Source organism: Aulonocara stuartgranti, assembly GCF_965226115.1.
Source record: "Aulonocara stuartgranti genome assembly, chromosome: 2".
In the NCBI taxonomy this organism is placed as follows: Eukaryota; Metazoa; Chordata; class Actinopteri; order Cichliformes; family Cichlidae; genus Aulonocara; species Aulonocara stuartgranti.
Window position 1 is genome coordinate 34,737,874 of NC_138940.1, and position 27,422 is coordinate 34,765,295.

The following is a 27,422-nucleotide window of genomic DNA, read 5'->3' on the forward strand; positions in this document are numbered from 1 at the left end:
AACACTTTGAGGCTCTCTTCATTGGACCGTGGCACTCATTTAGACTTAATTGTAGGCAAGCAGTAAAAACAAAAATATTCTCTCACACAGCTAACTAAACAGACCTTGAAATACAAAGCACACAGCCCAACATAGCGCTCAGAGAGACAGCGGTTTAATAAAAGCAAACCTTTTATTCTAATCACAAACACAACACAGATACATTCACATAAAAGTGTCCAAAACAAGGCAACAAATACAATTTAAGTTTCCCCACTCAGGGTCAGACCTCGGCGCCAAAAGACTACAAATCCCAGAGTTATGAAGGCGGCTGAGAGTGAGGTGAGGTGTTTGCGTGTGTGTGTCACAACTTTACAAACAAAAAGTACTCTACCATTAAATAAAATGTAAACATAAAAACAAAAATCGCTCCATTTTAAACAAATGTGACGCAAACTAAAAATCACTGGAGGAAAGCACAGCCAGGGTTAAAGGAGAGATTCACTGTTTTTAATATAGTTTACTTTAAAATTATACTCATATCTTGTTATCTATATAACCAAATAAATGGCCACTTCCTCCTGTCCTTAACAGCAAAGCATTTCATAAATGGCTAAGCTGAAATTAAAATTGGAAGCTGGACTTGTAAATGAAATTCCCTCCTTTTGTTTCCTTTTGATTTAAGCTCACCTTTCTCTGGACATTTTCTAACCTATAAACATGAACTTTGGATGTCCACGTGGTGGGTCACACCAGAATGTAAAAATTCATGTATTCATTCTAGTGGATTGCAGCAGGTACTGTACTTGCAACATAATAATTCTGCATTTTCTTTATTTTTGGTCCATTTTTGGCCCAAACATTCTGACCCACAAATTTTATAACGGAGGGCACAATCATCATTTATTATCAAAGTTGCATTATTCACTTTTATCTAACTTCCTTAAAAGTTGATACAAACAGAGAGTCAAGGGTATGAATATATCTTCAGAAAAAAAAGTGTTGGTCTAAGGTAAAAGAATAAACCTGACTATCTGATTATAATGCTATCCAGGGAAACTTTGGGTCCTGTCAGCCACGTGAGTGTTACTTTGACACATTAACACCACCCTTAACATGGTTGCCCATCCCTATTACATTGAGAAAACTTCTCTAACACCTCGAGGAGCATGGCAAAGTTTCCAAATTTCCCACATCTAAATCCAATTAAGAAGCCGCAGGACATGCAAGAAAAATCGAGATCCATGGAAGCCCCACTCAAATAATCTGCTGTCAACATCCTGGTGCCAAACACCATGGACACCCCAGAGGTCCAGCGTCTGTGCTGAGAGCTTTGTTGAAGGCAAGAAGGGAACCTTATTGTGGCTGAACTGTTTACAGTGACATAGCCAAGTAAGATATACTAATATGCAAGTTAGCATGGGTGTTGGTGTCATTTTGTCTGTTAAGCCAAATGTCAAGGGGGTAAACAGAAGAGCCGAGAGAAAACAGAAACTCTCCAGGAACTGTTCTGACTGACTGGCATCCACACAGCCAGCTGGCACGCAAGTAGCTATCGCAACACAAAGAAAATTTTATGAATTAGTTCTGGAAATATGGCTGCAAGTGTCTAGAGTAAATATTCCACAGAGTCAGAGTCTGTTCAAGGGTCATACCAACCTTTGGTACCAACCTTACCAAACTTAACTACAACATGCAACTCCTTCAATGTACGTGAGGACCTGTGAGTATAACTTTAAGTAGAATTAAGAACCTATCCTTTACCAGATCAAATCCTGTAAACACAATGGTGAAAATCTGCTGTTTTAGGGTACATAACAAACTTGACATTTCTCCCAACTCAACTACAAAACGATTTACATGTTATCTACAAATGTGCAAGAGAAAAAAGAAAATAAATTAAAAGCTATTCATTATAAGACACCAGCTTAGTTCATCTAATTCTAACAAAGAAAAGCTTCACATGTTTAGTTTATGGGAATTTTGTTTTGTGTAACTACTGAGAGTGCTTTAGTGTAAGACACAGAAGCAGAGCGGGAGAGGGAGGAGAGTGGGAATGCAGTGTGTATCACCATACATGGAGCGGAAACCAATCCAGGTTACACTGAGTCATAGACAAGCTTATCCCAGTCTCTCTCTATCCCCCCCACACAGAGACAAACAGAAACACCAAGATAGGGACACAAAGGTGCAAATTCACAGCTAATAATTCATACACTCACACTATGTTTTCACACATTTTTTTCCTAACACCTCCCCTCTACGAAAACACATTCAAGTGTCCAAAAATAAGCCACCTGAAATGGTTTAAAGATTCAAACATATTTGCCACAACAGGCCTTCCTTGGCTTGACCCTTTTGAAAAACAAACTTATCTTGACAAGTGCTTGTTTAGAAAAACACCAACTAGGCACCGTTTCATGCAAAGTAAGAACGGGCTAGGCCCATAACTTAATTCTGAGTTACGAAAAACTAAACAATCCCTTTGGAAAAGTGGTTCAAGAAACATCAACAAGCATCACTAAACCACCACCTCAGTACCTAAATATACAGGTGGGTGTAAAGTGACACCATTGTGATGGACAGCAAAGTCTCCATGTGGTAATTTGTGGATAAACTAGAGGCCATTAAAACATTTTTGGATCCACAGGGGAGGTGTTTATTCTGTCAGTGCAGGTCTAGTTACCTGCACACACACGTAAAGAAGTCCACAGCTGATTGCAGCTTTTTAAACTGCTCCTGTGTTTGTTTCAATGTTTTAATTGCTTTGAGTCTGTTGTGCAGCGGCTGTTGTCCATTATTCAGGTTCATGGTAAAGCCAGGGTGAGTCAGGTGTTTCCAACAGGTCTGCAAAAAACCTGTATGCAAAAACAAGAACATTTAAGGCAGTACTTTAGTCCTGGGTCAAATTCACATCCCTTTCAACCGATTCAACCAAGTTATATGGAATATCTCCTGATTTTCCTTTGTTATGATAAATATTAAAGGCTGTGATGATTTTTTCCCTGTTTAGAATAAGAAGCATATTTTTAAAAAAGGTGTAAACCACCAAAAAGACGCATGACTCACATGGTGATCTTGTTAAATTAAAAGCAACCAGATAAGCATCAACATTTGTTTCTGGTTTCTGTATTTCACATAAATTCTAAACTATTGGTGCCTGTGTGTTTGCACTAAGTAAAACAAATTAGCTTCAAACCTGAAAAAAAAAAAAACAAAGCAAAACAAACAACAAAAAGTAGTGACAATACAAGTATTAACAGCTTTTTCCTTAAAGTAAGTGAGATCCCTCTGCTGGAGACAGGGAGTCATCACATTTGCCCAACTTATCATGACAGATTTTCATCTTCCCCCTATAAAGTGAATGAGAGAGACTAAAATATGCAATTATGGACCAGACATGGGTGTTGACCGAAGTTTGAACCAATTAACCTTTAGAGTTGATCTGGATCTACTTGATCCAAGGACTTGGAGGTATATTCTTACTACCTGATTTTTTATTTTATTTTTTGTTAATATCTTGGGATGTTAAATCTATTTGAAAATGTTTTTGTTTTTTTTAATAGTGTCTGGAGTTTACCTCTTGCTGTGTTTTAATCCGTCTCGTCCTGTTCTGCGTCTTTCTGGGAGACAGGTACTACAGCGGTGCCCAACAAACCTCTTCTCACAATATAGGGACATGCAGGACCACTGGGAATGTCAGCAAAACCTAAAGGATGGAGAGGGGAAAAAGACGGAGGGTTAAATAAAAGAGTTAGTAGAAAATAGATCAGAGCGAGAAAGCACAGAGACAAGGAACACAAACAGGTAATCCACAGGGAATCAAACACTCAGAGACTGTATGTACTTATGAATATCAACTGGTGACTCGGCTGTGAGAAGAATTTTGTACTAATTGGTAAAAAAGTTTTACGCAACTCCCTCCAAAATAACTTTAATTACTTTTCCATATTTCACTCTACAGGCCCACAAACAACAAAGTTACCTTTCATGACGACTTCCGGCAGGCCGTAGGGTTCGTATTCTGTGTCGTCAAAGGCAGCTGACAGCTGCGTCCTGTTGCGGCGAATTCTTTCAGCCAGACGTGCCGGGTCAGCCGGGATGGGGAAGGAACCAGAAAACAAGATTTTGTCTGACGCTGCCTCCGCAGATAACTGGACAGGAGACACAGGAGGGGAATCCACTGAACCTTGTTCTTCCTCCTCCTCAGTCTGAGTGTTAACACATACTGTTGAAATGCCACGAGGATTCAAACTCTCCTCTGTCTGACTGCTGACACTTTTCATTTCTATCTTGACAACGCTGTCTGAGGAATTAGTCGTTGTGTTTAGTTTGGCTTCTGTTTTGGTCGAATCTGGCTCACAGACTTCGCCTGAGTGATGTTGAGCCATTTTCTCCAATGTCATTTGGATGAGTTGACTGTCTCTTCTTACTTTTGGACAATTATCTGACCATTGTGTGAAGTTAATCTCCTGGTTTTCTTTTTCAGATTCCTGAGTCAAGAGACAAAACAAAGTGACTGAAGAATTAATAATTCATCTGGTAAACAAATAAACGCATATGCCTAGGATAAAACTGAAAACCATTGCATTTTATTCAGTACTGAGGGCAGACAGGTGTTTTAAGTTCAGGTGTAAAAGTACAAATGCTTTATTTTATAGGTAAACAAAACATCTATTTTAAATTTCTCTAATATGATAAGAATTGCTATTTACAACAGGAGCAGCTCAGTTCTGGCCCATTTATTATTAAAAATAAATTTCCCCAAATATGTAGGCTTACTTCTCTACAGAAATGCCTTTATGTGCACTGGCTAAAAGACTTCCTAGATCCCACTAGCAATTATCTGGAATTATTTAATTTAAAGGACTCTTTTTTTTCATTGTAATTTACACTAAATTACATAATGACAATTAGCCGTCTGGTACATAAGTGAGTGACAATTTATAAAAATCACCTGGTCAGCCGTGGCAGTGTCCTGTCTGTATTCTTGAAAAATTTCAGCAGTTTTAAAGGGATGGAGGCTCTTTGGTTCCTCAAGGTTGCTGTTCTGCAGTCTTGTGGTAAAACAAGCAAAAGTTAATCCCAGCTGATACCTGTACAAATATACTTAATATATGCGTTTAACACACACAGACACAGAGGTGTGATCAGTTACAAGTTATCTCTGTGATTACAGAGTGTTGTGTGTTACCTGGAGAACAACATGCGGCCCTGAAGTCTGTTGGAGGAGCAGGAAACGAGTAACTCGTCTTCTCTGATGACTGTGATGGTTTCCTGGCTCTTCTGTCTATCCAGTGTGGGTGTCTGAACCGAATCCTGAACAGGTAGAGTTTGAGGCGAGCACTGGGTCATCTCATCTGTTTGCTCCTGGTTTGACTGGGACTGTGTCACAGCAGAGGTCAGTTCATGGGTTTCACATTCCTCAAATGTTGGTGCTGTTTGGGAGGCCAGTCTCCATACAGCAAGCTCCTCTGCCTGCTGCTGGGTCTCCTCAGAGAGAGCTCGTACCCTTATCTGCAGTGCCTCCACCTGGACAGAAGGAGAATGACAGTAGACTGAATCAATCGGACATAAAACTTAAATATAAAACAAATAAAATCCACAATATTATTAAAAAAGTAATTCTATATTCAGCAATACAGATCTTATTGAATATTTTAATGTCGTAAATCATTTGATACTCAGTACTGCGAAAGAGTCGTATTAATTTGTCCAATTACAATTTAAGCCCCTAAAAATAGGGGAGGGTATCTATAAATATTTGCAATTTCTAAATTATATTTTTGTTTAAGCCCTTGAGTAGAAAGACTCTACTTCAACTGGATTTTAACTGCTTTATATAAAATCTACTCTGGCAGCGTACAGAGCCAAAATGATGAAAATCGTGCCATTACCCAAATATATCCACTAGTTAAGACTACCATCTAGCGTCTCGTTCTCCATTAGCCCACCTGTATAATTTTAAGTCCTATACAACTAACCTATTATATTTTTGTCACTTTTCATCTTTTCACATAACTGAAGGAGAAAAATCACTGCCGTTACCCGTTGTTGTAGTTGAGTTACATGCACCTCAGACATTTCCTCCAGGTCTTCTTCAGTTCTTGTGTTTATTTGGTCTTCCTTTTTTAAATCTTGTCCTTCATCTTCTTCCTCATTCATACTTGACTCCAGTCCCTCAGTCATGACGTCATTCAGCAGACTCAGTGTCCCGTCTTCTGCCAAGCAGGACAGTGCAGCGTTTGGTGTGTTTTGGCTTTGTGTTGGATCCTCTTGATTTTCAGCGTCAGTCTGTAATGTCGGGTTTTGTGCGTCAGAGATGGTCAGGCCCTCAATTCTTTGTTTCAACAGCTGATTCTCCCGTCTGAGAGTGAGCAGTTCAGTAAGGATATCTGCTTCTTTACCGCTTTGACCGCACTGAGTCTCTACCATCACACAAGCAGAGTCAGGGTTACTCTGAGTTTTGTTCGAGTCTATAGATTCAGGATGCTGGTCCCCTGTTTTATTAGCTTCTTCACTGCTATCAGGTGTTGCCGTTTGAGTATCACATGTCTCTGGCTGACTTGCCTCACACTGTGCTTTCAAGTCACTCTCAGGCAGTGACTCTGCAATTAGACAGGTGACTCTACTCTCCATTTCCTGTTTTAGTGAGAGCTCTGAATTCTCCACCGGCTTCTCATCTCCCTGTTCTTCACTTTGTATCTGTTCCTCCACCTCTTTGACCATCATCTTCACCTCATCCTTTTTATCATTCTTTAGTTCATCCAGCTCTTGCTTGCATTGTAGTAGTTCCTGTTTTTGGCTTTGGAGGGCGCTCTCCTTCTCTTGTAGCTCAGTTAGAAGGCCTGCAATGTGCTGACTCTGCTTCTCAAAGGCCATGGTCAGCTGCTGCGTCTGACGTGTCACCTGACAAGAAGAGAAGGTTGAAAAAAAAAAAGAAGAAGAAATGATGACTAGAGAAAGTAAAAATACCACTGGGGTCTGCACTTCACTGGTCACAGCTCACAGCACAAAACACATTTTAAAAAAGCAAACCAAAGGCCTTTTTCTTAACCAATCTTACTTCCTTGAGGAAAAATGTGTATAAATGCAGTGAATTTGCTGTTGTAAATTTAAATCATTATGACCACTTGTAAATCAGGGCCACACAGAGACTCAGGTCACCTTACTGGATATGCAGAGTTTACTTTGCTTCTATCAGAACTGATGTTTACCTTCTCAGATTAGCACTGAACTGATACCTGAAGTCTTCTTATCTATCTGCTCGGGTTGCATTTAAACAGTTTGCAACTGTTTTATTGACTCCTATACTTTTCTGTATTTTCTTTTTCTTTTTTACTGCCTGCTTTTTGTTTGTCTTTGACTGGCAAATCTTAATTAACTCTTTCGTAACCTTTAGTGGCCATCTTATTTCTTAAATAACTTACAGAAGGAAGTAACGTTTGATTTTTTTTATTTTTTTTTTTTACTTCAGTGAGATCAGTGATATCCTAATTTTAATATTGTGCTTTACAATAACACGATTCATACACTGCTCAAAAAATAAAGGAACACTTTATTCTTTTTTTTTTTTTTTTTTTTTTACCTTCAGGACTATTAATTTGGTCGGTTAAGTAGCAGAGAGGGAGACGTGCAGTTACGCTAGGAGTGCTGGACAGAGCCATAGAAGGTTGTAACCCATCAGCACCAGAATCTGCTCCTTTGTGCAATGAGGAAGAGCATGTGCACTGTTAGAGTGCTACAAAATGACCTACAGTGTGCCAACTGATGTTTTCAAAGTGTCCCATAATTTTTTTGAGCAGAGTATGAATTCAAGATTTAGCGATAAACGAAAGTACAGTGATGAGACATGAATTAAGCTGTTCAGAAGTGCAGAACATTCGAGAGTGACTGTTTAATACAGAAATACTTAGGTTTGAGAAATTTAGTGCACTAATCTCTATATCCAGCATCATTTACCTGGCTCTGCAGGGCCTCCAGTTTAATCTGACACTGATTAGCACGCTCTGTCTCCTTTGAATTCTCATTCTTCAGTCGCTCCACCTCTTTCACCAAATTAGAGGCTGTAGGCTCAGCCTTCTGGGGGTCTGAGGCTATTTGGCCCATCTGAACATCATCTGACAGAGGAGAGTGCTCGGCATCTATCACATTGCTCTTTTCTTGGATGATGCCTGCTGCTGTCTGAGAAACAAGCATGTTGTGTTGGTTGGTGGACTGGCAGAAAAGGAGGTGCTGCTCTGGTGAAGGCAGGAGTGCGTGGCCACAGCTATTGATGTTGGAGTTGAGCTTGTCATCACGAAGAGTCAAATACGTCAGGGGAGTGTTTGCATCTGTGTGCTTCTCTTCTTGTGTGTGTTTTCTTTTTTGCTTCAGTTCTTCCACTTGAGCTTTAAGTTCTGCCACCATCATGCTCAGCTGTTCCTTTACATTAGCATCTGTGTTTATTATTTGGCTTCTCTCCTCTTCCTCTCTCTTTTTTTCTTCTCGCTCTAAAGCCAGCTGAGCTTTCACCTCCGCCAGCTGTTTTTTAAGCTGAATATTAAGCTCTACCATTTCACTCTCCCTATCTTGTTGTTCTTTGTTTTTCTCTTCCTCCTGCTCGCTTCCCCTCTCCTTTACATACTCTATGTCTGCCTCCAAAGCAGTCATCGCCCTCCTCAGCCTCTCTGTCTCAGCTCTTTCAGTCTCCAGTTGTGTCTTCCATTCTTTTTCTTTCTCCTCTTTCTCTGCAGCCTGGCTGGTGTGTTTGCGGCTAAGCTGTTTAAGGCGGGTCCTGGCTTCTGTCTCAGCTCTTCGTTGGGCTTCCAGGTCCTCTAGTCGTTTCTGCAGTTCTTCTCGTACATCTTGAAGCTCTGAACGGAGCATTGCATTCTCCTTTTTGAGGTCTTCAGAGGGAACGGTCTGCTCAGACTTGAGAGCAGGTGTCTTTTCTGCAGAAAGGGTCAAATTTTGTGTCTTAGGTGAGTGCTCAAGACTGATCATTCTATCAAGATCTTTAGCGTTAGAGTTGTTGATGGGAGTATGAGAGACGTCACATTCTATTGCCTCATTTATAACTTTGTTCTCCTCTTCATTAATTTTCCCTTTGTCTCCTGCTCTCTTTAAACACTCTGAGGAGTCTGGGGAGATTAGGGCACTGATGTGTTCCGAGTCAATTCCTTCTCCTGGCTCTCTGTCAGAAGAATAAGATGCTCTGATATCTGTCCTTCTCTCCTGTGCATCCTCTTCTTCCCTCCTCTGCTCAGCTCGGTTTGAAGAAGGCCTCTTGGTTTGGGCTGACGGTCGAGGATAATGAGATGAGGAAGACTGAGATGAAAAACTCTGTCCAACAGGGCAAAACTGCACAGATTGTGGAGGAGGTGCTGACTTTTGCTCTAGAATTAAAAGGAAAAACATTTTTAATATGTACAAACAAAAAAACTTAATAAACATGTGCTCTCTTTCTAATAAACATGTGCAGTAGTGGAAAAGTTAAGTGTATTTTTAAAAGGATAACATTCATCTATCACTAACCAGCAGGGAGCAGCACTGGGATAAGACTTATGCGTGAAAGACATTGAGTATATAACTGTCATGCACAATCTAGGATTCACCCTCTTCAGTAATCAATCTCCCTTTTTTGCTGCACAAAATAATAAATTACTACAGGGCAGCATTATCACAATAAGCCCACTAAAGGACACCAGTACAACAAGCTCATGTTAAGCATGTGAGACTCCAAAACCCTGACTCTTGTGGAGGGAGGAAAGACAAGATACTCCAATCTACCATGACTAATAAACAGATTTGGCTTCATCCCCACAGTTTATGCCTCACCCTGTAGTTCTTTCAGGAGACACAGGGTGTCAGCTCGCTCATCTGCAAGTCTCCTCCCCTCCTCTTCCAGAGCTCGCTCTCGCTTCCTGCTCTGCTCCAGAGTCACAGCCACGCCCTCTGCCTCACGCACAGCTTCCTAATGCAAAGAGCAAAAATAGTCAAATGAGGTGGGATGAATCCAGTCAAATCAAACTTACTGATTTTTAAGTGTTCAGCTTAGCTGGAGGGAATCTTCATGACCAACGATGGACTTTTAAGGCCTCTTTTTCAAATATCTGTCAGAAAATTTGATTGATTTCCAAAATATGTCTGCCATGACATCTTTAATGTCAGTCTATATTTTCGACCTTGTGATATTTGGACTATAAATGTTATCAATTGTGCAAGAAGACTGCCAGATGAGGACATGCTGTGTGTAATATAAATGGATTAAGAGCAACCCAAACACAGTGTCTCAACAGCTAGAAACCACAAACAAGCTACAGATGAAGGCAGTATTAGTACGAACTATGTTGCAAGCTTATGAACATGTAAAGAACTGCTACAAATTCTAAAAATGTGGGCGTTTTACATCTTCTGCACTCTCAGCTTAGCGGGGTGCAATACAATAGTAAATGTTAATTTGGAACCTGCACAACAATAGCAAATGTCCTTGCGCATCAGAAAGGCTTTACTAAGACTTTTAATCATGTAAAGTTCATTCCAGGGCCTGTTGGCCAAGGTAAGTCAGTGGGCACTAGTGGGCCCTACAACAGACAGCCATTCAAAGGCTGTTTTCTTGTATTTGTGTCAGTGTTGATGTGTGTAGTATTACAAGTATTACAAGACACAACTAAATAACAGTGAGGATAACGCTAATCCGATATCTTTAATAAAACATAATGATGGAGCTGGATCCACACTTATTGACTAACATATGGCACATAAGATGGTCATTACCCATTGCTCATCTAATGAATAATTAATGCAGGCCCTGACTCCTAACAACGTCTGCATGTATCAGTTGATGATCACTATGTGTTACCGTCAGTTTGGCTTGTGTCTGTGCTTCTTTCTTCTGGCTCTCCTTCAGCTGTCCCTCCGTCCATTTCAGTTTCTCTTTCAGAGTCTCCAACTCTTTCTCCAGCGCCTGCTTCTGTAGAGAAAGCTGACAGAGGGAATAGCGAAATAGTGAGAATGAATCCAAACAACACAACAGAGAAGGTATTTAAAAAAAGAAATTAAAGTAGGGGGAAGAAAAAGCAAAAACAATAGGAGAACTGAAAAAAAGGGAATGACTTGTTTGCCTTGTTTCAGGTGCAGGAATCATAGCCAGTGAAGGGAACAGGAAGCAGGACAGATATCGATGTGTCTAACATATCCTCTGCCTCTCTCAGGGTTATCAGCAAAGACTCAAGTAGATTAGCTTCCCACCAGTTCTCATCTAAAAATTCTACACGTTATACTCATATAACTGTATATATGTAGCAATATTGTAATGTACTGAGTAAATTATTTGCTAATTAATTATTTTTAACTTCAGTGTAGCTCTTTAAAGACAAACTTTTTTGTATTGGTCACTAATTAGTCACTTGGTTTTGTTACAATATTGAGTGACCCAGTAATTCTCAGTCAATGAAATGTCACATGTAGTTTAACAACCAATCAAATCTGAAAATATCTGATACTGATTTTATCAGCTCACTTAGTGAATTTCAATATATGTAAAAAGAATTAAAGAGAAACTATAAAACACATTAATCAGGTATTGGATTCTCATAACTGAAACTTCATGCATGCACAAAAAACAAAAAACAAATAGTACGACGCAAATTCCACAAAGGCCTGTATAAAGTGCTCATTACCTGCAGCTGAATGTTGCTGACCTTGTATGTGAAACTGTGCTTCTATTGTTAATTTACACAGTATAGCTTTATCAGATACAAGATAACACCTGTGTGGTTCACAAAGAGCTTACAATAACGTTTAAAGGACACTAGTAAAACTGAATAGCTATTGTTAAGACGGTATTTATATATACACAGAAGGTTATGGACTAAATTTATTTTCTTAGAGATTTTTTTTAATCTAATAAAAAAATTAGTGCCACATCATTCCTTTATGTTAAAGACTTCCAAAGTATAATTTTTAAAAAAGGTTTTTAACCACAAACAAAATTTGCACTCTGCATTCATGCAACATGCCTTAAAACGCTTCATACAAATCTTTCACCGTCATCCCACAGCCACTGTTTCACGCCTTCTTTTGCTGAGCACTCCATTTCTCACACACAAGTTCCAAGTTTCCGAGTGGTTCAAGCTTCCATAAACAAAGAAAAACTGAGCGGTCACACTGTCATTACCTTCTCTGCTCAACCTTTCCACTGGGGGAGAAACCGAGAGGAGAGGAGGACGAAGCGGAGAGGAGAGCAGGTGGAGGGGAGAGAAATCAGAAACACAGAGTTGAAGACAGTGAAAAAGAGAGAGAGAGAGAGAAAACATCACAGGCACGCAGAAAGTGTGGGAGAAAAAGTGCGATAAATTCATTGACCTTGGGTCCATATAATAAAAACAGTCCCAGGACAAGCAAAAGGTAAGATGGGAGAAGGACAGAGAAAGGAAATACTAAAAACAGGAAAGGTAATGAATGTATAATAGTATAATTATAAATAATAGCATAAACAAAAACAGTATGTCATATCTTTTTGGTCCTTGGTTTCCAGTGCTGATAGCAACTTTATCTTGATAAATGCATTTGTATGCATGTTAGAGGACTTGTTGGTCTGGTTAATGTGTAATATTTTGAGCGTATACTTGTACATGTGTGCGCATGTACCTTGTCAGCCTGTGCCTGCAGGGCATTGTGGAGCGTTCTAGCTTGTTGAAGCTCCTGGTTGAGCTTATTCACTTCCTGTTGATGCTGCTTCTCCAGACACTGCCTCTCCTTCTGAAGCTCTGTCAAATCCTAGAAACACACCAAAAAAAAAACCCCAAAAGAATCCATCAATCTATGGAAAAAAGGAAATCAAATGAAAAATGATTTTCCCTTGCTTTGATGTTCATCTCACCCTCTGATGTTGTTTCTCCAGCTCTTTGGTACGCTGTTGGTGTTGCAGTCTGCTGCTTTCTGCATTTTGCCTCTGACACTTAAGCTCCTCTTGTAGTTGCTTCAGTCTTTGCTCAGCTCCCGACGCCTGTCATGGGAAAACATATGCAGCTGTTTACCCGAGTTTTGCTCTATATGATACATCTGATATTACTTAACATCAGGTACATACTGTTCAATGTCAGTGAAAACTGATGTGTTTGACTTCTTATCACCAAACCAAATCTTTTGCATTTAATTTGCTTATGACTTGAGATGATTAAATCTCTGAGAATTTTGTCCTGATGCAAACCAAAGTTCCAACTTATAGGCAGTTTTAACACATACACTCCATGTGTGAATATGAGCATAAATTGCTGTATGTCTCTCTCTGGGCCCTCTGTTAGACACGGGTCTTGCCCAATGATAGCTAGGATAGGCTCAAGCCACCCACTACCTTGAAATTGAGAAGCACTAAAAAAGCTGGATGGATGAATAGATGGAGGGCATAAAACACTTCATAATGCTGGTTTAGCTATACAAATAAACATTATTACTGTTATTATTCATTTGTGAGAACAGCTCTAATCATTTAGCACTGTTAATGGAAAAATTACTGAGGTTTTTCCTCGTGAAAACAAAGCCTACAAAAGAACTCCTCCCAAATCACAACACTGTAGCAGTAAGATAACTTCGTGGGTTTTAAATGTGTGTGCTTGTGAAAGATACTGCAGTCACACAGTAACTAAAATGTTTAAAATGGCCAAATGTTTGTGTTTACATTTTGTAAAACATAATTATGAGTGACTTCCAGGATTGCATTTATATCTTTTAACACATCTGTTACATTTTTTTTCTTTGGTTGACTTGCTTAGTTTATTTCAGTCTTTCAACTGTGATTCAGAACGACCTCACACTGAGATGGTATTAATTAAATCGGGGAAGCACAACCTCACAACTTATTCGTACCAGATGGTTTTAGGCTGCTTTACAGCACAACAGGAAAAAGGACCACCATTTTTCCAGTTTTTTTCAAAGAGCATGTTAATATTTCAGGGAAGACAAATGTTTTGTTAAATAAGATCAACACCTCTGCCATGTCAAAAAAAAACACCAGAGCATCAGGAAAATATGGAACATTATCACTGAAATGAGATGTTTGTTTTCAGCAGTAGTACTAGAAGCACCACTACCTGTAGCAGCAGTATATGTGCATGTGTTTACCCGTTCACTGTCCTGGGCCATACGTGTCTGTGCCAGGCTAAGCTCATTGGAGACTTTCTGCAGGCTGAGCTCCTTGGCGGCAAGCTCCTTCTTGGTTTGCGTCATTTCGTTCTGTATGGACTTCAACGTCCTGTCCTTCACCAGCAACTCCTCTTCCAGAGAAGACATACGGCTTTGACTTTGAGGCGACACTGACAGATGGACAGAAAGAAGTATGGTTAATAATTTCAACCATCCATTTTCGTCCACTTATCATCCTGTTACCAGAGAATGTTTATTAAATTCTGCGTTAGTCTCATAGAGATAGGAGAAAATTTATAAGCATTTGTTAACTAATATTTATACTTTTTTTCCGAATTTAAAGAGCACCTTTAATTAAAAAATAGTGCTCACAATCAGTGAGCTGGGATCATAGAATGGCAGAATGGTGGCTGAGTGAGTGGAGAGTGAGCAAGAGAATACAGGTGAATGAATAATTGCAAAAACAAACAAATCCATTTCCATGACCATTAAGAATATCTTGATTTCTGATAAAACAAAACAAAACAAAAAAAAACTGATGGCTGACAGTCAACAACACTTAGGGTCACAATCTATACACACTGATGCAATGAATCAAAGTTATAACTCTATATGATGCACTTAGATCCAGCCTGGGGAGGAGACTGATAATAAGGATAAAAATCAATTGTGTGCTTGTGATGCATTGTCAATATTTTAACTGTCCCATTTTACAATCTCTCCAGGCATACATTTACCTACCAAAGACATAAATATAATCACATTTTTTTTCCATTGCTAATCTAAAAAGGAACAATGTTTTTTTGCTACATACAACCCCAAGTATAAATCCTACCCAGTAGCCAGAATAAATCCTAAACTGTATGTTCTGTTATCAGGAGAACCATGGCTGCAAAAAGGCACACCTAAAGTAAACATTATAACCCCACCCCCACCCCTCATGCCAGTGTCCCAGCAGCTTTTATTGTTTCATATTGACCTGTCTCCTTCCTCCCCTGAACAAACACAAAAACACCCGGTGAGAGCGACAGTGTTACATCACAACTACAAACTGCAGTAAGAGTCACTCTACATCATGAAGCCGGCCTGGGAGCAGGCAGAGGAATCTCTGGCCATTCATTTCTACACAACCGCTTATGTAACGAGTGCAGCTGAGGTTACACATGTGCATGAGATTCATGGTGACAACACTGTTCACTTTTACTGATGTTGCTGTCACTCTGAGGTAAACCAAAACTGACAGAATTTCATCATTTGGACAAAGCTTATAATAATATTTTGAGTGAAGTGGGCAACACATTTCAAACAGAGAGACCTCACAGTGTTAATTATGGCACCTGCCAGCAATTTTATCTATTGTTGTTATTATGTAAATTAAACAATAAGAGTTCATCTGACCTCAGTTTGCTGTACATCTGTCCTTTATTTAAATCTTTATTTGGCTTAGAATTAAACCCTTCAGTATAAACTGACCATTCGCTTTAAGTGTTTGCTGTAATAAACCCAGGCCCTGGAATAGCCTGTCTATAGACACAAGGTTGGTTAGCAATGTCAGCACCAGAGGTTGTACTATAAAGAGAGAATAATGGTATAATTATGGTAGACTGGCTATTAGAAAGGAGTTTTGAAAATAACAAACTAACAAAGTATGAAAAGATCACAGTGGTAACACTTTCTGGATAATCATAGATAAAATCAAATAATGCATGCAGCATGCACATCAGTGAAAAATGAAGCAAATGCAGTGGTGCCTTAAAGCTGCATTTTTTCAAATGTCCAGCAGGAGGGTGACTCCTTTGGGTGACCTCAGTAAAAACTTTCCTGACGACTTTACAGGCTCAGTAACTTGTTTCAGATCATCTTACTATTAGACATAAAATCCATGAACTCCTCCTACAAGATAGGAGTGGAGCAACCAAACTTGACAGACAGGTACATTTCAGGCCTCTGAAGAATCTTATCTATATAGGATCATGGATAAGATCAGGTCATGATGTTGTCGAGAAACCTCAAAACAACAGGCTAAAATTACATTAATAAAGTAGAGCAGCACAGGAACACCCTGGCGCGCACGCGCGCACACACACGAGGAATTTTTCCTACTCAGAATTTTTTTTATCTTCAATTTAGTTATTTACAAGCAAGAACCAACACCCCTATTTCTTTTACTTGACTTATTGTGACTAAGTATATAAGTTTGTAAAAACAAACAGACCAAACAATATTGCTGCATGGGCATGTACTAGTATTATTAGTATTATCCAGTTTGCACATTGACTGACCACTTATCAATAACGTAAGAGTAAGAGTTCGCATCCAAGATAGGAAAAGTGAAAATATTCAGTTTGAGTGATTTAAACAGTGTGACATCACTGTGGCTATATCAACATAACATGCCTTAATGTACGGTAGGTTAGGATGATTTTATTTTACTTTAAATAGATTTTATAAGGGTGACACAGTTTAACAAATAAAATACAAAACACGAACCTTTTATGTATTACATAGAGTTTCTACCCATTACTAGTTTCAACTGTTGCACGCAGTTGAGACTGGAAAGACTTTAGATTAAAACTGGACACAAGAGTCACTGGCAATTTGCTCTAACTGTGATATATATTCTCAGCTGAAAGCAGGCAACCTGTTGAGGCTTGCTTTAGTGTTACCACCAAAGAAAACCATGCAGTCTAGTAGTGCAATCTAGATGTTACCTACATGGATCCCGATTTGCTGCAGTCAATTTACATTTCTTTGATTGAATCAGAAATTGAAGTGATTTCTATGCATCGCTCATCATGGAACGATATCAGACCAGGGTTTAAATTTAAGAGCTCTAATGTTCAGCTGTAAAAAAAAAGAAAAAAAAGAAAAAAAAAAAAAAAGAAAGAAAGAAAGAAAAGAAAAAAGAAAAAAGAAAAAAAAATTAAAGAGTCAACTGACCCCTTTTATGCAAGCACGAACGAAGCCTAAGGAACCAAGCCTAGATTAACAAAGACAGTTGGTAACCACTGTTATCGTAGAGGGGATTATATAAATACATACATTTTTAGCACTCTCCAAATAGGTTTTAGAACCATAAAAAAATGTCATAACTAAACAGTTATGTTAACTGAGTCTTCATTCACTGAAGCATAAAAGACATTTTTTAAATTGAATTTATAGACATAACAGGACAATGCATAGGTTTCTCTAAAACAAGGTAACCAAGTTTTGCCTTTATTGGGAAAGGAAAAATTGTGATTACCAAAGCAAACTCTGATTGTAGTTTTAGATTTTGTTAATTTTGCTAATGTAAAAAAGCCTGGGTAATATTTAAAAAAAGAAGAAGAACAAAAAGTCAAATCTGCTCCTTATTAAGTTGCTGTGTGTGCTTTGTTGCTGAAGACTGCAGAACATCCAAATGAAAATCTAAACTTTGAAATCAGAGGGTGGTTTCACAGCAGGGGTACTGAGTTAAGTAGATAATAGCATATCCATACTGGCTCCTGTTGTTATGGTAATCCAGCTAGGTTTTTAATCTTGTTTTAGGATAAATGCTGCTGGCCTGAGTTGCGTGCGTATATATTTGTAATTTGCAAATGGATAACACAGAGTAATTCCATCCCCACTCACTGTCTGTCTCTGTCCTGCGGTCCTTCCCATAACCCCCCTGCTCTGACAGATGATTTGTGACATCAGAGGACGGCATCAAAGAGGGAGAGGGCGGAGGTCGCCTCCTTGCTGCAGGTTTTGTGTCATCCCGTTCCCATGGAAACACACCCAAGGGAGTGGAGAAGGTGTCCGATTGGACGGGTGAGTGGCTGTGGCGTGTGCTCTTGTGTTGTTGTTGTGGCAATGAAGGTGTGGGTATCTCAGAGAACTGAAGCCGCTGCTGAAAGGATGAGAGAGGGTTTAATCAAAGACAAAAAAGAAAGAGGAGCAGCATGAGCAGGAAGAGGCTCGACAAAAACAAGGCTCAAGGACTCAAGGTTTTACAATCAGACTAATGCAACTAAGAATTACTAACTGCTGTTTTATTCATAACTCAAGAGAAATTGCTTCAGCGTGCACAGCACCTTTAGTATATTTCAAATGCTGCTTCAGGATGAGAGATCGTAAAAGAAAAGTCAATGTTCAGACGTAAGAGCACAGACTTGCTGTTACATTTTCCTAAAACTTTTCTTTTGCCTGCCAGACCTGTACAAACAAATGCAGCAGCACACTATGATGAACGTTGGGAAATAATACAAGCAGGTGAAGCAGGGCATAATTTTACTGAAACACTCAAACCAGCAATAACTTAGTAGCTTGTCTGAATAGTGAAAGCCTGTAACAGCATATTCCTCTGTACAAAGTTTAAAAAAAAAACATTCCACAGAAGGTGCACTGAAGTACATATTATTATTGATGAACCTGGGACAACGTAATTTGTATTAAACCCATAAATAAAGTCATACTTCTTAAAAAAAATACTGGTCTCATTTTTTAGGAATAAACTTATAAATTTCTCACCTTTTAAAGTTTTTGGTCTTCAGTTAAAAATGTGTATATAAAGTTAGATTTGGTCATCCTTTAAAATTTTTGATAACACTGCCAATCTTATCCTTTCAGCTGACTACTAGAAGAAAGAACCTTGCTGTTAAACAAAGAGCTGTGAGCCAAGGTGTTGTTTTTAACATCTAAATTTAACCAGAAAAAAACTCCATTATAAGGACAGAACAACTTTAAAATACGAATTCTTCCTGTCCTTATCACAAGGCCAGAATGAAATTTGAAAAATACAATAACACCCTGATAACAGACACTGATGCTCTTTAACCTACTATAAAAACTCTTAACTACATTGTCATGTTTAAAAATAGAGAAATAAAGTACAATGTTGTTTCATCTGTGTTTTTTTTTTTTAAAAGCACCATGTGCTGCAGTAGTTCACATTTAAGAAACAGTTACAGCCATCTGGGCCACTTATTTGGAAAGACTTAATTACTTAAGACTAAAAGGAAAACTAATCAAATAAGGAGGGATGTTTTGCTTTGCTAATAAGACAGTTAAATCCTCCAAGTAGAGAACATCAGCTTTCAGCTACAATCCACAGCAGTCTTGGATTAGCTTACACATAGCTCAGTGTGAGAACATGTTCAGACTTACTCGGATGTGAGGAGCCCGGCTCTGCCCTTCATCTCTGTGCCCCTGTTTCTCTTCCTGTCGGCTCCCTACAGGGCAAAAACAAAGCATATGGACTGAACTTAGTACCTACAACCGATCACAAAAACTGAACAGGAACAACAGCTGTAAATTACCAAGTGGTTTAGTGACGAGAGGAAAGACAAACAAACTGTCCTTAGAGAGTAGAGGGCTGGGAAAGCAATGTAGCTCAAGGGGGTTTATTTATATCCACTGCTCATTTGGGACTCTGGTGGTTTAACTATTTAATTCTCTTAACTGTAAAGAGTTTTAATAAAATATTAGAAATAAACTGCCATAGAGATTAAACCAATTAATAATTTTACAGTTTAGAAAACTGTACCATTGTGTTCCCAGGGCAAGCCTGTATTCCAGCAGGGAGTAGAAAACAGAGAGGTATCTGGTGACCTGATGCTGTTCTGCAGCTTCTCTAGCTCGGCTTCCAGCCTGCCACAGAAAGAAGACACAGAGTGAAAGAGTTTAGAGTGGGAAGAGAAATGGAGATATTTCTTACAGGAAATGAGGGCTGAGGTCAAAAAGTCAGATTTGCTTAGTAAACATCCTAGCTGAAGGACGAGATCCAGTAGTATATGCAAAAACAATGATAACAGCTGGCTGAATTCTCTACAAACTGAGAAAAGCTGTTCCTTCAAAATGTGGTTTAACTCTTTTAGTCAAGGTTACACTAAGCTATCACTTATGAAAGAAAAGTATGCCCTCCCACAATTCATAGCAATATGTGCCATCCAACAATCATTTAAAAAAAATATTAACATAACTCATCATGTACTGTAGATGATGAGAGAGCCTTCAGAATTTTAGGTTGAGGAACATATAAGCAGTTTTTTTACTGACTGGTGAACCTCTGCTCATTTTTACTTCCGAGAAACTGTCAATTCACCTAATTAGTTCAAAATGTTCCTCCAGCTGTTGCTATTTAGAACCACCCTTCTTAACCTTTTTGATAATCAAATTCAATATAAGCTAATATAAGCTAAATAGTAAAATGTTAAAGTTGAAAAATATGACATTTTCTATGTTCTACTGTCAATAAAAATGGGCTTATGAGATTTGCAAATCATTGCATTCTGTTTTTATTTACATGTATATGGTAATCAATAGTACTTTTCTGTTTTATACAATAACCTGGTAATATAATGAAAAATCAGAGGGGATAGAGCTTTCACAGTTGCAGCTCCAAGACTGTGGAACAATATGCCACCGCATGCCAAGCAGGCTCCTTAACTTGTCATTTTAAAATCTTGTTTACATACTTTTATTCCCTGGCCTTTGACCCAGTGTGATATGCTTACTGTGTTTTTAAGTTGCTTTTTATGTAGTCCTTTATTGTTTAACTTCTACAGGTCTTATTCGTGTCAGGTTTTTTTTTTTTTTTCCTCTGGCCTCTGTTCATCTTTTATGTTTAGTTTTATTGTACAGCACTTTGGTCAGACCTGTTGTTGTTTTTCAAAAGTGAATTATAAACAAAGTGGTATGGTAACCATAAACAGTTAGTGTACAATACGCCAATTAATTAATAAATAAATAAAGCCACTCACTTGTATGCAAATTACTGGAACAGAGCAGAAGAAAACATATCTAACAATTACTTTGGCTAATGCAAGTATCAGATTGAATAATATAGGGACTGTACCCAATCAACATCCAAAAAGCTGACTGGGACATCTCCATTTAAGACAGCTTCCTATACTATCAAAATGTAATGTCTATTGTCTGATTTTTAGTGCTGCATGTGCTGCATGTAGTTCCAACAATCAGTTTTAGTTTTACCTTCCAAATCCCCCCTCCCCCCCCCCCCCCCGCCCCCTTAAGACAGATTGTATTTAACTATCAAGTTTAATTCAAACTAAGTTATCCTAAGAATACCAAACGTCACTATATTTCAAACATTCAGTGAAAACAATACATAATACCAAAACCAGATGAATTTAAAATTGAGAGAAGCTTCTTGCCTCTGTGGTTTTTAGCTCATGCTGACCTTTTGATTTCCTGGGTGAGTTTGTTGTTGAGGGTACGAGCAGCATCTAGCTGGCCCTCCAAAGAGCAAACTTGGGCCTGCTTAGTCTGAAGCTCCTGCGTAAGACGGTCCCTGCTCGTCACCGCTGTTGTGGCCTCATCCCGAACGTTTTGGAGCTCTCGCTGCACCGACTGCAGCTCCACACGTACCTCCTCATACTTGGCAGAAAAAAGGAGGAAAAAGGAGAGAGAGGGAGAAGTATATATTTAATGATTATTTAAGGAAATCCTGCTACAGATGACTCACCCTTCATGACAATATTTGCACAATGTTATTTAGAGAAGATTAAAATTACAGGAACTGCATTTCCTTGAAGAGCAACATGTAGGTCAACTTTTTCTCTACATAAAATTTCTTGAAAAGCTAATGCATGATTTTATTCTTTTGTGTAATTCCGATGAAAAAGTGTGCATTTAAAGAAGCACTCATAAAAAAATACTAATTTCCTACAGATTATGTAATTTTTCTGTGGTCTGCCTAAGCGCTCAATGCCACAGCAGGTGGCAGGAGCAGCTTCCTAAGCCAGTGCCAGTGGATCCATGGTCAGCAGTCAGTGAGAGACTGAGCTCTCACTGATCACAGAGATACTACTTGTTAAATTTTAGATAACTTCCAAATTGAGCTTCCAATAAGAAGATTTCCTAATGTTAATCTAGATTTAGCATATTGTTTTTGGAAAAGGCAGCATTACATCAACCATAATAGGTACTAGGTGGTGCAGTAGTTAGTACTACTGTCTCACAGCAGCAAGGTTCTTGGGTTGAACCTGCTGGCTGACTCCAAAAATCCAGTCCAGTTCAGAAGCATGACAAAGTTAGATGATTTCTTACAGCCTTAACTAAACTTGGAAAGTCAACAGTACCAAATCACAAAGTTACTAATACTTGTGTTTCAGTTATTTGTCATGTAAATTGTGTGAGGAACAGTATAAGTGTTCATACTTTCACAGTTTGCTTCTCAAGGCTTGTATGGATGTTGTCCAGCTGCAGCTGTTTCTGCTTGTTTTCCCTGGACAGCCGTTCATGATGGATTTGCAGCTCCTTCACCTTTTGCAGGACCCGTCCAGACAGCCCTACTGTCCAGTCCTCCTCAGCCCAGCTCATTTCTTTCTGCCTGGGCCTGAAAGGGTGGGAAAATTATATCAAGAGCTTGAATCAAAGTTCATTTTTATTTTATTCCCTCAGAAGAAAACATTTCCTTTTTAAACTGAAAGGTCACTTGGTTTCTAAGCACTCGGGGTGACAGACTGTGCATGGCTTCACAAGGCATGGTACTACCTAACCTTTCCTATTCATAGTTGGCTGATCCAGAATAAGACAGCTTCTAAAGACATGGGATTTACCAGAACAAAGAGGAAGTATAGGCCATTTATAATCCCAGTCATATACTTATATGTGGCCTGTGTTATAATTAGTCATAAAAATGCTTCCTACCACTAATTTGTCAATCTACTTCTACAATTTTTTATATTTTTTATTTAACATGAACTGGCCTATTAGTGTGGCAAGAATAAAGGAAGGTTGTGAAATCCATGCATGATTAAGTTTCAATCTTTCATATATAAACAAAACAATGTAGGTAAATCAAATGCAAATAGTACTACAGTATAATTTATTACGAGTCATACCTAAATCAACTCTGCTGCTAAAATAAATGTAGTAACTTGAAGGTTAAGTGCGTCTGCATGTGTTGGTACAGAGGATTCAATTGATAGCATGTATATCTAAACAAGCTTCAATCATGTCTGCCTTTGACTCCGTCCTGTGTTGAATGTTGCTAAGGCTTTGAACCCTCAGGAAGAAACTGGTTGTCACTGTTGGGCAGCTGTGACTCAGTGTTTCCCAACACAGCCTTCTTGCTACGCTCATGCATCACTGAAAGCTGAAAGTAAATATAATCTCTCTCAAATTTCAGGTTTACGTCAAGGTTCTTCCTCAGACAATGCCACATCTGATGGCTGTTTTAAAGGCTCTTGTTCAAAACATTGCATTTGCAAGCACTTTGTTAATACAGACAAAAAACAACAACATCACCTGGACACGGATAAGCAGAATTAAAGATGAGAGCATTGGAATGAAGAAAAGCCTGACTGAAATGGCCTGAAACAAACTCACAGAGGTTTATTAAAAGCTCAGTTTGGACTTGCATTACAGCCTCAAGGCTGTCAACACCAAACTCACATAGTTTCTGTCATAGCATACGTGTCACGTCACTAATTACCTGCTTCCTGGCAGAAATACCCGACTATGACTGAGAGGAGCCAGTCACATAACACCCAGAGTGACTACAAAGACTGGACAATAACACTTTTGTACAGGGGACTTAAGTGTCTTTTCAGTTTCATTAGGATGACGCCAATCTGAGCATTACTAAAAACAGTATACTGGTGCACAAGCTGAGTAGTGTTAAAGGCAGCAACTATCAATTACTTTAAGTAAGGATTCATCTGATTAATCACTATTAAGCTATAGTTAATATTTTAAATTACTCAGAGTGTAAGTGTCCCCATAAAAGTAAATTAACATTTCTAATCGATAAAAATATAACATAAAAGAAAAGTAGAGTTTGAGAAGCCTCGACCTGGGAGGGTTAGGCAACTTTTCTGTTTGATAGTTCAACATCGTTCATATTACTAATTACAGGTTCTAATCAAAGACCATGACCAGTTGTTAACTGCCAGGATTGGGTTAGATCTGCAGGTGATCTTGAGGTTGAAAATCTGGTTTTTCATGCAGTGCTCGTTTCACAATACAGCACATGACTGTCAGGGTGAAATTACAGAACTTTTTAGTGTTTTTGTTCCACAGACAACCTAAAGTCAAGAAAGAGTCAATAGTGGACAAGTGGTCTCAGGCACATACAGTCCTGTGACAAAATTGTCATAGGACTTTATGTACCACTAGGGCTGGGCCATATCATACCGTTCACGGTAATACCGGTATAATTTTGGGCAACGATAGCAAGATGAAATATCGCGTTAGAATATGGGTAAAACGCGCATGCGCAGTGCCTTTGTTTTCATACGCACATGTCGGAAAAAGCAAATCGTTGAATGAAACGGATGAACCAGAATTGGTTTGTAAAAATGCTGCAACTTCAGTGCGGAACTGGTTTGGCTTTCGTCCGTCAGATACACAACAAAGCACTATTTTTGGTAGAGCATGCTAGTGGGCTGTCGTTATTATCGTGTTTTTTGGAAAATACGGCACACTTAAAATCAATCCTTTGATTTTTCTGAAAATCGACAGTGCCCCTTATAATCCAATGGGCCTCATGTATGAATTCTGGTTGTGTTTACTGACCTCGAAATGATTTTATGTACACGGCGCTCGAAAATCTGTCAAATGTTTTAGTACGACTTTGCTAAGCTACGAACCCGCACCGCTTGATGGATTGTCGGAGCATTACGGCTATCGTAGTCAGGAGCCTGGCGAAGTGATACGTACTGAGCTTCAACATAATGTTACCGTATTGTGTGTGTATAACCTCTTTTTAAGTTTTGTGGATATTATACATGGTTATGCTGAGGATATGTCGGCCAATTTCCACTGGAAATGCCTTTTGGTTAAACTTTCAGTAAGGAATTTGCATTTGCACTGTTAAATTTTTATATAACTTTCATGCACATAAAAAAAACAGCTGCTTGTTTAAGTGAAAATACATAGATTTATTTTTTTTCACTAATAAAGTTGTGGAGTTGTAAAGTATTTTGTCTAGTGTCAGTTATATCGTTATCACAAATTTTCAAATGTATATCGTGATAAATATTTTTGGTCATATCGCCCTGCTCTATGTACCACTATACTTTCTTTTTCACATGATAGTAAAACATCATATGTTGTCTTTCCCCTGCTCATATCTATTTCCTCTTCTTTCAAGATGGAGAAAGCCATTCAATATTTCATCTACCACAAGTTAGAAAACAGGCACCAACTTCAAACTAATAATTAATACAACAAATTATTTTTTTCTTTCCACTTTAAAACAGGCAGAGAAAACAGAAGGCCTTATACAAAAAGTAATGGCATGACAAAAGAAAGCAACTCTTTAAAAAACAAACATCAGGGGATTAAAAGATTAAAAGACCATGATCAAACATGTGATGTTAAAGAATGTGATCATTTTATGCTATTGCTCAAGACACCTTAATAAAGTATTGAATGTCAGTACACAAAAAAGAGATGAGATACAATTAGTACATTACAGCAGATAAAATATGAATACTACATTCGGTCGTACTGATCCATTATAATGTCATCTGATATTTGTTATCTTTGCACTACATTTAGAAAGCAATTTTATTTCTGTTTTATTTTTCTTCTGTTTATACTTATCTGACTTTAATCTGTATATAACGGGAATATTTCGTTTGTTGTATTCTGTTTTATTTCACCGAGTCACACCATACTTATTTAAGTTTATAAGTAGGCGTTTGGAATTCAACGTTATAGCAACTAAAAACGTCAAGCTTTTGGAATAACGTAGATCTCATCGTAAACACAACCTACAACAGAATACCTCAAATAAAATACACGATTACAAAAACAAAACAGCCCCATAAAGGTAGGATAAAACAAAAATCTCAAAGATGAATGTTATCCACACACACTTTGGAAATATAACCATTAATTTCTAATTAGGGACAAACGCACGTCGTCTCAGGCAGTCTCTTAATGAGGTGGACATGTGCAGATGTAGCACAATAATGATAATAATGAGGAGGAGGAGGAGGTGGTGGTGGTGGCAGGGAGCCAGAAGCTGGACCCTGGCCTGATCACGAGGTTCAAAACTCAACGAGAGAAATGACAACTTCAAACTAAATCTCACTTTAACAGCCACGGAGGTAGAGAGTGAGTAACAGCCGCAGTAAGACCAGCCGAAACTAACTTTTCTACCGCCTATTAGTGTTTGTTGAGCGCTGAATGACACACAACTGTAGCGATGATGCTACCAGCTAGCCACGCAGTAAAGCTACTTACCATTCACTACTTCAGTTACAAAGGGCGCCAGCCGCCGGGGAGGCGCACACACGCAGGCGTGACAGGGCTCTGTTCCCGCTGTTAGAACCAGGCTCCGGCTCTTCACTATTCGGCCAAGATACGTTTAAGTTTAAAGCGAGAGGAGCTAGACGTTAGCGTTGACTGACAGTTTTCATAGGTTGAGACGAGATGCCGCACGTCTCGTGCAGCTGACAAGCCGGAGTCGTTGTGGCACGAGGCGGAGCGGGGCGGGAGCTGGTGACGTAGAGGCGGAATGTTTTGGGAAAAGTCCTCGCGGGGGTGTGAACCTCTGATGACCCCTAGCGACGTCCATTGCCAGTGGAAACATGATGCTGCTAATTTAACTGTTGCTAACAAACTGCTCTGTATTTTAATTTTATACATTCTTTATATATTTTATTTTTATGTTTAATACTAATATGATAAATAAATAAAACTAGTAAAAATTATTTATTTTATGCTATATTAGGACAGTTTTTTTCTGTCCTGTCTTCCTCCCTTCACCTCCAACAAGTTGTTGATTGCACATTATTGTTTAAGTTAGTTTTCAGCCCAAGGAACGCACATAACCCACCACACCTGAACTATACATAGAATCTAAAAAAAAAATAATCTGCAGGTTTAAAATTATTTTTGTTTGATGTTAACAGGAGATTAGTGAAGAGCTATTGAGTGTGGGTTTCCTTGTGGTTGTGTTTCAGGGCATTTTTCTTCTTAATGTCTATTTAAATGATGATCAAGTGACCTTTTTCCACAATTTAGTGTTTGCTTGTCTCATATTTAGTTTAACTGTGTATAATAATAATAATTTTTATTACATGACTGTTATAATAAATAATAACAAAGTATATTACGCTATATAATAATATTTGAAACTGTAGTAAATGAATTAGGAATTAGGTATATAACACTTTCAATATTAAACCTCAGCAGAAACACACACGCAGAGGCGCACATATTCACTGACCAACCAAAAACAACCACAAACAAAAACACCATTAGAAAATATGGTATTAGCAAAGAAATATTATAAATGTAGGTGAATAAAGTGCAAAGTTTGCCTGATTTATGAAAGAATATACAACATCCTTAAGTATAATTGTTGAACAGTTGTA

At 38.5% G+C, this 27,422-nt stretch overlaps 1 protein-coding gene across 2 annotated transcripts; it reads right to left on the minus strand.

Moving 5' to 3' along the window:
- Positions 1-153: 153 nt before the first annotated feature.
- LOC309718931 (uncharacterized protein) lies at positions 154-26,569 on the minus strand. 2 transcript variants are annotated; one of them, XM_082554595.1, is made up of 18 exons: positions 26,287-26,569; positions 22,249-22,426; positions 21,269-21,465; positions 19,613-19,716; positions 19,234-19,298; positions 17,719-17,974; positions 14,086-14,276; positions 12,845-12,970; positions 12,613-12,741; positions 10,823-10,945; positions 9,799-9,934; positions 7,942-9,356; positions 6,028-6,888; positions 5,174-5,511; positions 4,937-5,036; positions 3,965-4,472; positions 3,560-3,688; positions 154-2,837 (listed from the first exon to the last, which is right to left on the minus strand). In XM_082554595.1, exons 2-17 carry the CDS (start codon positions 22,408-22,410, stop codon positions 3,573-3,575), a joined length of 4,827 nt encoding a protein of 1,608 aa, XP_082410721.1. In that variant the 5' UTR covers positions 22,411-22,426; positions 26,287-26,569; the 3' UTR covers positions 154-2,837; positions 3,560-3,572. The 2 variants fall into 2 exon arrangements, with proteins under 2 accessions (XP_082410721.1, XP_082410720.1); XM_082554594.1 differs by having other exon boundaries at positions 17,719-17,977; positions 26,287-26,568.
- Positions 26,570-27,422: the final 853 nt, after the last annotated feature.

Coding starts and splice junctions, on each gene's coding strand:
- LOC309718931 (XM_082554594.1), bottom strand. CDS start 22,410: ATGAGCTGGGCTGAGGAGGACTGGACAGTAGGGCTGTCTGGACGGGTC. Junction 12,742..12,844: donor TGGAGAAACAACATCAGAGG/GTGAGATGAACA, acceptor GTGTGTTTCTAG/GATTTGACAGAGCTTCAGAA. Junction 9,357..9,798: donor TCTCCTGAAAGAACTACAGG/GTGAGGCATAAA, acceptor TTTTAATTCTAG/AGCAAAAGTCAGCACCTCCT.